The sequence below is a fragment of the Pimephales promelas genome, chromosome 11, assembly GCF_988280905.1.
Source record: "Pimephales promelas chromosome 11, fPimPro1.hap1.1, whole genome shotgun sequence".
NCBI classification, from domain to species: Eukaryota; Metazoa; Chordata; class Actinopteri; order Cypriniformes; family Leuciscidae; genus Pimephales; species Pimephales promelas.
The window spans coordinates 1,060,179-1,072,500 of NC_142779.1; the positions used below are offsets into that span (position 1 = coordinate 1,060,179).

The window sequence follows — 12,322 nt, forward strand, 5'->3', positions numbered from 1 at the left end:
GAGACACAGTTTTCGCGTGCATATGATCCTCACTACGCACATTATTGCGTATAATCCACACCTCACACCACCAACGGGTTTAATGTGCGTATATGCTCTTTTTTTCGCGTAAATTGCACGATAAACACAATGTGTGCTGTAGAGGCGTGTGTGTGGTCCTGGTATTCCCCACTTTATTGGAAGCAAATGTCCACCTAAATATAGCAACATTAGCAAATTTTGACCTCGTGCTCGTGGGACATGTTTTGGTCCCCAAAGCTTATAAATCATACAGAATGAGTTTTTATTATTATTATTATTATTATTATTATTATTTAAAAAAAGTTTTGTGTGATGGATAGGTTCAGATGTGCATAAAACATGTGTGTGTGTGTGTGTGTGTGTGTGTGTGTGTGTGAGAGAGAGAGAGAGAGAGAGAGAGAGACAGACAGAGAGAGAGTATGCGTGTTTGTGTAGGCCTGTATGTGTGTGTGTGTGTGCGTGCATGTGCGGCCCCGCGCTCGTGCATGTTTAAGTTCACATTAGCCGTCAGTATTTATTGTTCGCCCCTTTTTTTATCAGCCTCATGATAAAATTAAAACGAACTATTTTACTGAAGGCAATCGAGGTTAATAACGAGTGATCATTTTGCAAGATTAATCATACAATCAATCATGTCATTATTTCATCCCATCAACAAGTCTTTTTAATACAACACAACATGTGTTTACTTTGGATCGGCAAAGACTTATGTTCACTTTTTCTTTCTTTTTTGAAGTTGCATTGAGTTCTTCAGGTTTATTGATGAAGTCATCATATATAGGCCTTTATTTTTATTTTTTCTCTCTTTTTTTCCTGCTTGGTTAATAGTTTTTTGTATATCGACAATATTTGTACATTCTATCCCCTGTATATTACTTCTTGTCAAAAAAAAAAAAAACCACATTGCTAAAGAAAAAAAAATCATATATAGGCCTATAGCCTATTGTACACTGCAAAAACTGATTTTTATTTAGTTGCAAGTACATTATTAGAGACTAGAGCGTTTTACAGAAACATACTATTTAATTTTTAAGTGTTACTTGCCATCTTTGTAATTATTTGTGCGATTTACTTGCAAATAAAGTATCCTAAAGTTTTTGTTCAGTGTATTGCAACACAAAACTGTATGTTTAATTAAATGAAACCTGTTTGCATGATTGGTTTTATACATTTATATTCTCAAAGCTCCTGAAACAGGCGGTTTTATTGCGCAAACCATTACTCTCGCTCAGGTCACAGCACACACTCTTTACAGCAGGAGACAGGAGGAGACTGTATGCTTCTGCAAAAGCACAAGATATTTCACATCCATGATGAAAACGCATTTAATGTTTAATGCAATAAGATGAAAATTTGCATAGATTGGACAGATTGAACTAAAATGGGGATCAGGACTTAATCCGACTGTCACTAAAACAATGATCCACCCAAAAGCCTTGACACTCTTTCATCTTCACATTATCTGTCGATGGATTATGTCTTGTCTTGAGTGGATGACCATTGATTGTATCAATGCGTTGATTATTCATCAGATCTTCGGGTACTTGAGGTGCTCAGACTCGCTGGCGCCTGGATATCACAAGTGCCGAACGTGTGAACAAGCCCATTGCGACATATATTAGCTTCAATTACAGAGTTATAATTCCGCCGAGAGTCGCTTTACTCATGCAAATGAGCGCGCGCCTCCAGCATAAAGTCTGAGAGGAACTTCAGCTCATCGAGTCGTGTTTAGGAGGAAACATCATGTCCAAGAACTTCTCCGTGGAGTGGTTGTCCCAGAGTTTCCATGATAATAATATCCATAAACCATGTGATGCATCTTCAGAAATTGGAGAGGTAGAGAACAAGGCCTCGACTTCCCCTTTAAGTAAGTATGACCTTCTCTCTCTCATGTCTCTATTGCACACATTGTGTTTATCGAAACGCAAACATAAGTTTTTATGTGCATAATATGATGCGCAGTTTATTGCATGTAATACACAGGCACCCCACACCTCTGCTAATCCTACACAAGGGGAACTACTTTCCGCGTATACATTGCACGATATAGGCTACACAATTTAATGTGACCGTGCAATCCATTTTGAAATGCATCATGTTCTCCCCATCATCACATCAGATAGTTGTGGGTACACCTCTGCCTCTGAGAGTGATGATGTCGCTGATGACAGTGAAGGAGAATCCGGTGCGCGCCGCCGCGCCAGAACCAAGTTCACCACCGAGCAGGTCGCGCGCCTGGAGAAGAGCTTCAGCAAACACAAGTATCTCGGAGCGACTCAGAGACGCAAGATAGCGGAGAAGCTGCATCTGTCTGAAACACAGGTATGCCTGAGAGAAGGAGACATGTTATGCATGAACACTGCAGTTTAAACATGCTGTCACGTGCAGAAGTATGAGTCAGCGCATGCGTGTTTTAGTATTGGATGTTTAGATGTTGGGTGTAGGCCCTAAACTTTGGAACAAGCTTCAGTTTCATGTCAGGTTTTGAAAACACAGTTTGGGCTATATACATTTCTATATTCATTTGTTATTTAATTAATTAATTGTATTTTGCATAAATAAATAAAAATAGTTTAATTGTTTGCTTTTTTTGCAATTAATAGCCTGCTTATGCATATTTGACATCTCATTATAATATTGGTAAGACTGGAATAAGTCAACTGTTTAAAAATGTGTGTGTGTCTATATTTTTTAAAGTTGAAATTGACATACTAAATCAAAATTATGATTACTGTGAAATTCTAAAATTATGACCTTTAAAGTCATTTTACATAAAAAAGGCATCATTTCGATTTTCTAATCTTATAAGACATGTCATAATTTCGATGTTCTCATGAAGTCATAGTTCATAATTATGTCATACTATTTCATATAAGTCACAATTATGACATTATGATTACATGATGCATGCATACATGTGCACTTTGTGTAAAATTGAATTAAAGTTGATATTTATGTTAATATGTTTCATCTTTAGGTGAAAACATGGTTCCAGAACAGACGGATGAAGCTGAAGCGGGAAGTTCAGGACATGCGCGCTGCCGAGTTTTTTGTGCCGACATTTCTTCCACCGGTGACGTCATTTCAGCACCAAGCCACGAGCGGACAGCGCGCGCGCCTGTATTACCCCGCGCGTGCACTGCAGCAGCGCGTCCACCCGGTGCTGTTCGCGCCCTGTTACTTTTAAGCATTTCCTTTGATTTTAAATGATCTGTAATCTAGAATCTAGATGTGATATATATATATATATATATATATATATATATATATATATATATATATATATATATATATATATAAAAAAAAAACAAGCACTGTATGTAGTTCTATACATAACAAATATATATGTATGTACATAAATAAATATTGCCTTTACGCACAACCTGAAGAAAATAAAACAAATAATGCTTTGACTCAATCAGGCTTTTTGCAGTAATTTTAATTATTTATCGGACGGGTCTAGACACTAATGTTATTCAATTGCTTAATACAGGACACCCAACAGGCTATCAACGCGTTTTGTTATGTATGTATTATTTATCATACATTCATACTCAAATATTCATCAAAATGTATAAATGTATTGTAAACACTGATGCAGCCTATTCAGTGATTATATAATCAACGTCATTTGATAGTGACTGAAATGCCCACATCCCCTGGTTTCTCCAATGCACGTACGTGTGATTCAGAGAACGAACATACGCACAAAAAGCGCGCCTACGCACGAATGAAAGCTGGCGCGCGCGGATTTTAGCGCACGCTCTGAGTTCAAGTCTGTGCGTGTGCACGTTTAATAAATGAGGCCCCTGGTCCCTGTGTTGAGATGTCCTGTGCGCAGACGTGAGCAGATTTGCGCAGATGTGCGCAGATGCAGAAGCTCTCGGGCCATTAGCACCTGCAGAAGAGCATCAAAGCCCCTGTAACGAGCAGATGATGGAGATCGAGTCTGAATGGAGAAGTTCACACCCGACACACTGGCGCCATGAAGTCTGTCCTGATCGGATCCCGCAGAACTGGTGAGTGTGTGAGCTCGACATCAGGGTTAATAAAGTCAACACACCTCAAACACACTCAGCGGGGAGTCACGTGTTGCGCAGCTGGCGCTCTTTAAAGAGACAAACACATTTCTCCTGTCATTACACTACTTTGCATTTTATCGTTTTATTTTGTTCAAAGATTGTTGCTAGTGTCTTTATCTAATGCAAAACATGCTGATTTTTTGCTCAATAGTTCATTTATTTTTTTCTTTTCTTACATAGCCTAATAAACACAACTTTCAATTATTGATTTTATTTTATGGTTTTCATCAGCTCAGATTATAAGGTGAGAAAAAATCAAATGGTATTTTTATTCTGTACCATATATTTATATTTTCACGAAAACATCTTGTTCACTAATTATTTCCATCAATTTATTTTGATTTATGAATTTATAGCACTCAAGTTTTAAGCTTTTTTTTTTACATAATAAACACAGTGACATTAGCTTTTAATAATTGATTTGATTTGCGTTTTACCATCTAATTGCTAAACAAATCAAATTCAATTTTTAATCTCATAAATAATACTGTCATAATTTAGATTTTCGTGTGATTTGTATAACTATTTTTTAAACCCACACACTGGTTTCAAAATAGTTTTAAAAAGGTTTAAAATAGTTATACAAATCACACAAAAACCTAAATTATGACAGTATTATTTATTAGATTAAAAGTGTGTGTATTTATTTATTTATTTCTCTTCAGGCAGACGTTTGCAACTGAGGACTTCGAGACTGGTTTTGGTTTGTCTGGAAAAACATTTTCATCATCAGCTCCTCAGATTATAAGGTGAGAAACTCAGATGGTGTTTTACTTTATATTTCTATATCGACAGGAAAGGACAGTTCCACATTTATATTCTCAGAGCTCTTTAGAAACACGATAACCCCGAGATCAGATAACCACAAGGGGGCAGTGTGTCCTCCTGTCTGAACATCAGCCGTATGTGTGCCTCAAACTACACTAAACTACACACTACACTACACAATACTACACTTGCTTACACTACACACTACACTACACTATATTACTAGACTACACTAGACTACACTACACTACACTCTGCTCTTCCACAGATGATTATACTGCTGTTGTGAGATTATTGACTGCTGACCTTTGACCTGTCACTAAACCATCATGCACTCATTCCACTCAGTTCATGCAGTTCAGACTCAGAGTCGCTGTACAAAACCAAAAACACCCGAGTCATCGGATGACAGAGATATACGGACGTCCATTTCTGACACTTTAGGGAAAACATATCATGCTTTAGAAAAATCATATTTATGACATAAAAAGTCAAAATTATGACAGTAGCTTTTATGAGATGAAAAGTCTAAATGAAATTATGTATTTATGTAATATATTTATGAGATTAAAAAGTCAAAATTATGACTTACTGTAAAAGTCAGTCACTAATGAGATTAAACATTATGACGTTTAAGAGTCATACAAATTATAAGTAAATAAAATTAAATAATAAATATGAGATGAAAGTCTAAATTATGACAGTCATAATTTAAAAAAATAATAATTATATAGTAATATTTGAGATGAATTTTAAATTATAGTTTAAAAAGTCAGAAAATGACAAAAAGTTGAAATTTAAGAGTCATAGAAATCATAAAAAGAAAAAATCTTGACGGTAATATTTCTGAGATGAAAACTCGAAATTATGACATAGTGAGTCAATGAGAGCATCAGTCAAAATTAACAATTACTACATCAAAATTATGACATCCTAAATCATAATTATGTGATGAAAAGTCACATTTTTGATACACCGAGTCATAATCAAGACACAAGTCATAATGAGATTAAAGATATTATGGATGAAGAACAGAGGATGAAAATGATGAGGAAAAGGATGAAGATGATGATGATGATGAGGAAGATGATGATGAGGCAGAGGATTATGATGTGGAAAGTGATGAGAATGATGATGAAGAAGGTGCTGAGGAAGAGGATGAAGATGAGGATGATGATGAAGAAGGTGATGAGAATGATGATGAGGAAGATGATGATGATGAGGAAGAGCAGTTGCTGTTATGAGAGCTGGAGGGAAGGAGGAGTCGTCCGTCAGAGGACACTGTCTCTGTTTGATGGAATGATTTCCTCAGGGCCTGTTCCCCTGATACCTGTGTGTGTGTGTGTGTGTGTGAGAGAGAGAGCTCTCGTTTATCATCTCTTTAAGACAGACTGATCTTATAGTTCACTGCATGAAAAGCTGCAGAGTTCTTCATTTAGACAGAAAGAAAGAGTGAAAGACATGAACAACTGAAACAAATTATCAGGAGAACACACACACACACACTCTATCCGACATTAGCTTTATTAATGTTTTTTGTTTGAATTGCATATTTATCATCTCATAATTATAGACACCATGTCATAATGACATGTGGATTTATTGTGGTAAAGCACTTTTAATTTAATTTAATTAAAATTAATCTGATTGATAGACACCATGTTATTCGTGTTCTGAAAGTTTAATAAGATAAAAAAGCTCACAGCATTGCAAACTTATTTTATATGCATTTATTACAGGCTATATATATTGTACATGTTATGTGTTTATGTCATGCATCACATTTATTTGGTTTTGCATTTCTTGCATGATTCTTGGAATACATTTTTTATTTATTTAGAAATGATGAAAAGAAAGACACAAACCAAACAAGCCAGACGAAGAAAATTAAGTCAAACACACTTGAGCATCTTCAACCCACTTTATTGAGTGACACAGCAGGAACTCACAGGGACTTTTATTATGTAAAACTGGAGCTTGAACAGATTCTCGGAGTTTGCAGGAGTGGAAAACCTCTGCGCCCCATTTTCCCATGCCCTATGCCTCTTTAAAGCGGCTTCTCAAAGAGGTATATGCATAGGAAAAAGGAACAGCGAGTGAGTCTGACGGGACGCCGGAGAACCTCGGACGATCGAGACATAGAGAGAGAGAGAGAGACAGAACAACATTGGTCAAACAGAACTATAATGAGAACAAAAACACATCAGTACACTCTAAAAATGCTGGGTTTTAACCCAACCTTTCGGTCAAATATGGACAAATTGAGTTACATTTTTTAATTACATTTTTAACCCAGTGTTTGGGTTTGTCCCTATTTGACCCAAAGTTGGGTTAAAACAACCCAGCATTTTTAGAGTGTAGGCTACAGATATACAGAATAAGACAGTTTGCAGGGAGCTTTTAAAAAAAAATGTTAAACTGTTTAAAGTTTATTTAACATGAAGCAACCACACTGAAAAAAATAATATGCTTTATCTAATCAATAAAATTGTGGCAACATATTACAAGCAATATTATTAATTAAATTTTACCAATTAGAATGTTAATTTGATTAACTATTACTCAATTCTAATTTGTTCAATTTAATAAATAATATTGCTTGTAATCTGTTGCCACAATTTTATTGATTAGATAAAGCATATTATTTTTTTCAGTGCACATTTGAATGAGAATAAAATTGTTTCAATTGTAGAACTTTAAGTGCAAAAACATTAAGTACAGAACCTTTATTTTGAAACATGATAGTTAACTTATAAGCAACATAAATTCAATCCAAACTTGTGCCTGTAGTTATGCAGAACTATCCTAAAGTTTTCTGCAACGTTAGACATGAACAAACCGGACCTGTAAAGAAGAGAAAGACTTTAGTTGGAGAGCAGAGGAGTGAGTCTTACCGGATCAGCACCAGCGCGATCTCCTGCTGGGAAACTCTTCCTCGGGGAATTTATTCCTCAGCCGAGACCTTGAAGATGTGTGTGAGGAAGACACAGTAACGGTTTCCCGCTCTCCTCCTCCTCCTCCTCCTGTAATCTTCAGTCCTGGACAGAGTTCAGCATGAGAACCTCTCGCTGGCGCGGGCATTGGCTGGCACAGGTGCCCATCACGCACTGCTGTGGGCAGATGTTCATTATCTTAGGCTCACGTCAGGACAGCAGAGTTTGGGACACGGCGTTCTCTAACACACACACACACACACACACTGATGACTGTAATGTTTCTTATCTATCAGGGTCTCCCACTATCCCAGCGGATGAGCCAGTCTCCATTGATTCAACAGACTCAAGGACCCGGGCAAGGCCTCTCACACACACACGCACACACACACGTCTGGTTTGCTATCTTTGTGAGGACTCTACATAATGGTTTAATACTGTACAAACTGTATATTCTGTCTCCTTACACTAACCCATACCTCTAAACCTACCCATCACACACACACTCACACACACACACAAATCCGACCCCTAGACCTACCCATCACACACACACTGACCCGAGTCATAGACCTACCCATCACACACCGAGTCCCCATGAGTGTGTGTGCATTCAGGTTTAAGTCCCCACCAGGATAGAAAAACATGTACACACACATTAACCCGACCCTTAGACCTACCGATCACACACACACACACACGAAGCGTTCAGGCATGTCAAGGTCAGCTCAGCACAGAGTCCCACTCAACTGGAGAAAGACGAGTGTGTGTTTTCCTCCCGAGTCTCGGCCTCCACACACAGTATATCTGATACTTTTAATAAAGGATCAGTGTAAATATTCTCAGTGAGAGATTCACTCAGAGGGATTAGATGTGTGAAGGAGTTTTAGTATATCATGTGCTTTTATCAACATACAGTGACATCAAATGTTATTTGTTATTTACAAATCATGAGCTTATAGGGGAACATCACTGAAACATCAGAAGAAAAAAAGTGAATGAATTTTGTATTGTGAATGGTTTAATGATACATTTTAATGTGTGTGTGTGTGTGTGTGTGTGTGTGTGTGTTTCAGTATTCCTCACTAAATGATCTTACACTTTTGATTTTTTCTTTTTAAATCCCATTATTCTCACCGGAGATTTAATTTGCTATAATTAAATATTTTTTCGTCATAATAATATTTTAAAGGCAGTAAAGAAAAAAAACAAGACAAAAACTGACCTAATTTTTATTAAATTCTCTAGGCTATAGTAATCTCACATTTATCTCGTCAAGTGTGTGTTTCAGAAGAGAAAATATGAGCTCTATAATTTTACTGTAGCCTATGATTACTGTTGACTTTGTCTGTTTTTCTCTCTTATTTTCAAAAATGAAATTTAAATTAAGGGTGCTTCACATCAGTAGTTCGGTTCATTCGGTCATAAGGGTTAGGGTTCATTTTCAGGCATTTTGGCTCCTTTTCACACACACTGATTGATTGCTCTGGTCCAAATCATTGAAGAAACGAACCAAAATCCAGTCATGTGACAAAAACCACATCACGCATTTGCTAGTAACTGCACTTCTATTGGTCAGAATTAAAGTGCGGGAAAATAAAATTCCACAGATCTATGAAACCCCTTTCCCTGATAGTTCGGTAAACAAAGCGAAGATTTCGCTGTTCTTCTAGTTTTTTAAGTTTGGACCTAATATTGTCATCAGAGAGGACCTCACAACTCAAAGTTTGTCCACGCGCGAGCTGCCATGCTAAAAGTGCAAACTGTAAACAAACATTCATCATCCCATAATGCACAGCGCAGCTGACTACGGCAGCTGGTTTAGTCCAAAAATGCGCAGTTAATATTGAGTTCTATGGCAGCCAGTTGGGTTTGTTCGAGGTCGTATATCACCACAAACGAAGAGTCCAGAGTTCGTTTGAAAGCGTTTGGTCCGCAACCTGCATTCAATCCTGTCCAAACGAGTCGCGTCACGGGCGACAACGAACTCTAGTGCGATTCAACCGAACTAAACGAGGCAGGTGTGAAAGCAACACCGACGCCAAAAGGATCTTTTCCATGTTAATCAGAGTTTTTGACCAACGGCGAGACGCGAAGTTTTGCGACGTCACGCTGGAACAACAAACACAAAGTGTGGCAATTATCTCAGGTACTGTTTATGTGCTTTATTTAATGCTTAAAGCGTTTAATGTGACTTTGAATATCAGTTAGTGCTCCAGCTTTGCAGCTGTAAAAGCAACAATGGATAATAGAGTGCCGAAGTGACGACGTCACTCTGTAGGCCAAAACGCGGAAGTGAGTTAGCATTTTAGCAGCACTAAATCGCCTGAAATAAGGTCTGTGCGAACAAAGCCTCTAAATATTTTCACGTTTGGATCTATCACATAGAACACACAGTTATAACCTGCTTGTGTGTTTTTTTTTACTTTATTGTGTCTGATTGTGTTTTTTTTAAATCTTTATATAGGCTTCAAAATGTATACATTTTGGATTAACTTGTAAAGATTATCTTGCTAGACAAAACGTGTAAGGGTCACAACTCTTTGTTGAACACAGATCTTATTTTTTGCGATTTTCCAAAAGTCTATGGGGAAAATGCATTGCTTTTCGACCGAGGGAACCCATGCGCCGCTAGCTTCCGAGTTGTCCTACAAATTGACGTCATCACTTCGGCAGTCTATTCACCTCAGATCTTGAAATTAAAGAATGGAAACAAGAACGTTCAAACTGTGAACAGACAAGTGTATTCTTTGACGATTGTTGTAGGAACTTAGTAGCCTATGCATTTTTTATTAATGTTTAAATTGTGTAGTATTTTTTTTGTGTATTTGATTATGTAGCCTACTCCGAGACGAGTGCATCAGGATGACTCTCCGGTGCCGTGCACTTGCTGCGAGACTCCGCCCACACGCTGTTTTGAGGGTTTTGATTTATTTTGACGCATTCGCGTCACTTCGAGCGTGGACATGCTAGTTATAGCCTATGTTTCTGGAATCATGCCTCAGTTTAGGACTCGGTTTTAAGGGCCCTTTCACACCTTATTTGGTCCGGATTTTCTGACTTTTCAGTTTGATCCGAATCAAAATTACAGGTGTGAAACTGATCAAACTGAACAAAGGTTTGGTTCGTTTCTAGTGTGAACGCATTTTCTTTATGGTTCGGACTTTCAGAGCATACAGGAAGTTCCGGCGGTTTCCGCAGGATTACTGGCAGTCTTCTGCTTCTTTCAGGCTGGCGATGATGAAATGTTCACACAACGAGGACGTAGTAGGCTATTTAGCGAATTTTAACTAGCCTTGAGTATAGTTGGTGCTGCAGGTAATACAGTATTGGCATCAATGTTCGTTCAGTCTTGGCAAAAAAAAAAAAAATATATATATATATATATATTTCATTTTTGTCAAAGTTACCGCCAAATTGAAAACACGCTGACGTCAGACGCACGTCCGTTTACTAACCAATCAATATCAAGAGATGCAACATAGATGATGACGGCATATCAAAACATGAAGTTTGGTTGGGACCTCAGTGCGGTCTCTCCGTTGTGAAAACGCCTCATGAAAACACATCGAAAAGACTCGTAAACTATTAAACACCAACATTTGATTAATAGCGTTTCTTGCAGTGCCTGTAGACCTAGAGGATTCAGATCAGCTCAAATGTTTGGGGTTGGTTTTTTAATGTTTTTGAAAGATGTCTCTTCTCACCAAGGCTGCATTTACTTGATCAAAAATACAGTAACACGTGTGGAATATTATGATCATTTAAAATAGATATTTCTTTGTGAATATATTTTAAAAATCTAATTTATTCCTGTGGTCAAAGCTGAATTTTCAGCATCATTACTCCAGTCTTCAGTGTCACATGATCCTTCACAAATCACTCTAATATGATGTATTGTACGGTATAAATGTGATGCTCAAGAAACGTTTGTTAATCGATGATGAAATCATATTTTTGTGAAAACCATTTAATTATTTGATGAATAAAAAATTTTAAAAGAACCATTTAAAAAAAAAAAAAAGAAATCTCTGTAACACTATAAATGTCTTTTAATGTCACTTGATCAATTTAATGTGTTTTGAATAAAAGTATTTAAACAAATCTTACTGACACCTAAACTTTTAACCGTGTATTTAACTGTGAAATAGTCAATAAAAGTGTTACGCTGTCTAACCAATAACTATCTTCAGATTACGTGTTTATGAATGATAGGCTTATTATTGAAACTAGTTTTCTCTGTCATAACTCTGAATCTGTTCCTCATGTAACCTCAGTTCTAGCGCTCAGGGCAGTTTTTATCCCATGTCTGATTTTTGCCAGATTTCACAACAGAAGTACAAATATGCTGAGCGAGCGCAGCAGGAGTGCCTTTTTTTGCGGCTTTGCAATATATACTGTCGTCTGAAGTCAACACACACACACACACACACACACACACCCAGCAGAACACATTAAACTCTTTAAACTCCGTCCAAAAATATCAGTTTTACATCAATCTCTCTTCTGTGTTTGTCA

The 12,322-nt window shown here is 37.1% G+C and overlaps 1 protein-coding gene across 1 annotated transcript; it reads left to right on the forward strand.

Annotated features, from left to right (window-relative positions):
- The first annotated feature begins 910 nt into the window (after positions 1 to 910).
- On the forward strand, positions 911 to 3,284 carry ventx (VENT homeobox). Its single transcript, XM_039648658.2, has 2 exons — positions 911 to 2,343; positions 2,999 to 3,284. The coding sequence occupies exons 1-2, from the start codon at positions 2,110 to 2,112 to the stop codon at positions 3,206 to 3,208; spliced, it is 444 nt and encodes a 147-aa protein (XP_039504592.1). The 5' UTR covers positions 911 to 2,109; the 3' UTR covers positions 3,209 to 3,284.
- Positions 3,285 to 12,322: the final 9,038 nt, after the last annotated feature.

Excerpts from the sequence above, each read along its gene's own strand:
- ventx (XM_039648658.2), top strand. The coding sequence starts at position 2,110 with ATGCATCATGTTCTCCCCATCATCACATCAGATAGTTGTGGGTACACC. Across the intron at positions 2,344-2,998 it reads TGCATCTGTCTGAAACACAG|GTGAAAACATGGTTCCAGAA; the intron begins GTATGCCTGAGA and ends TTTCATCTTTAG.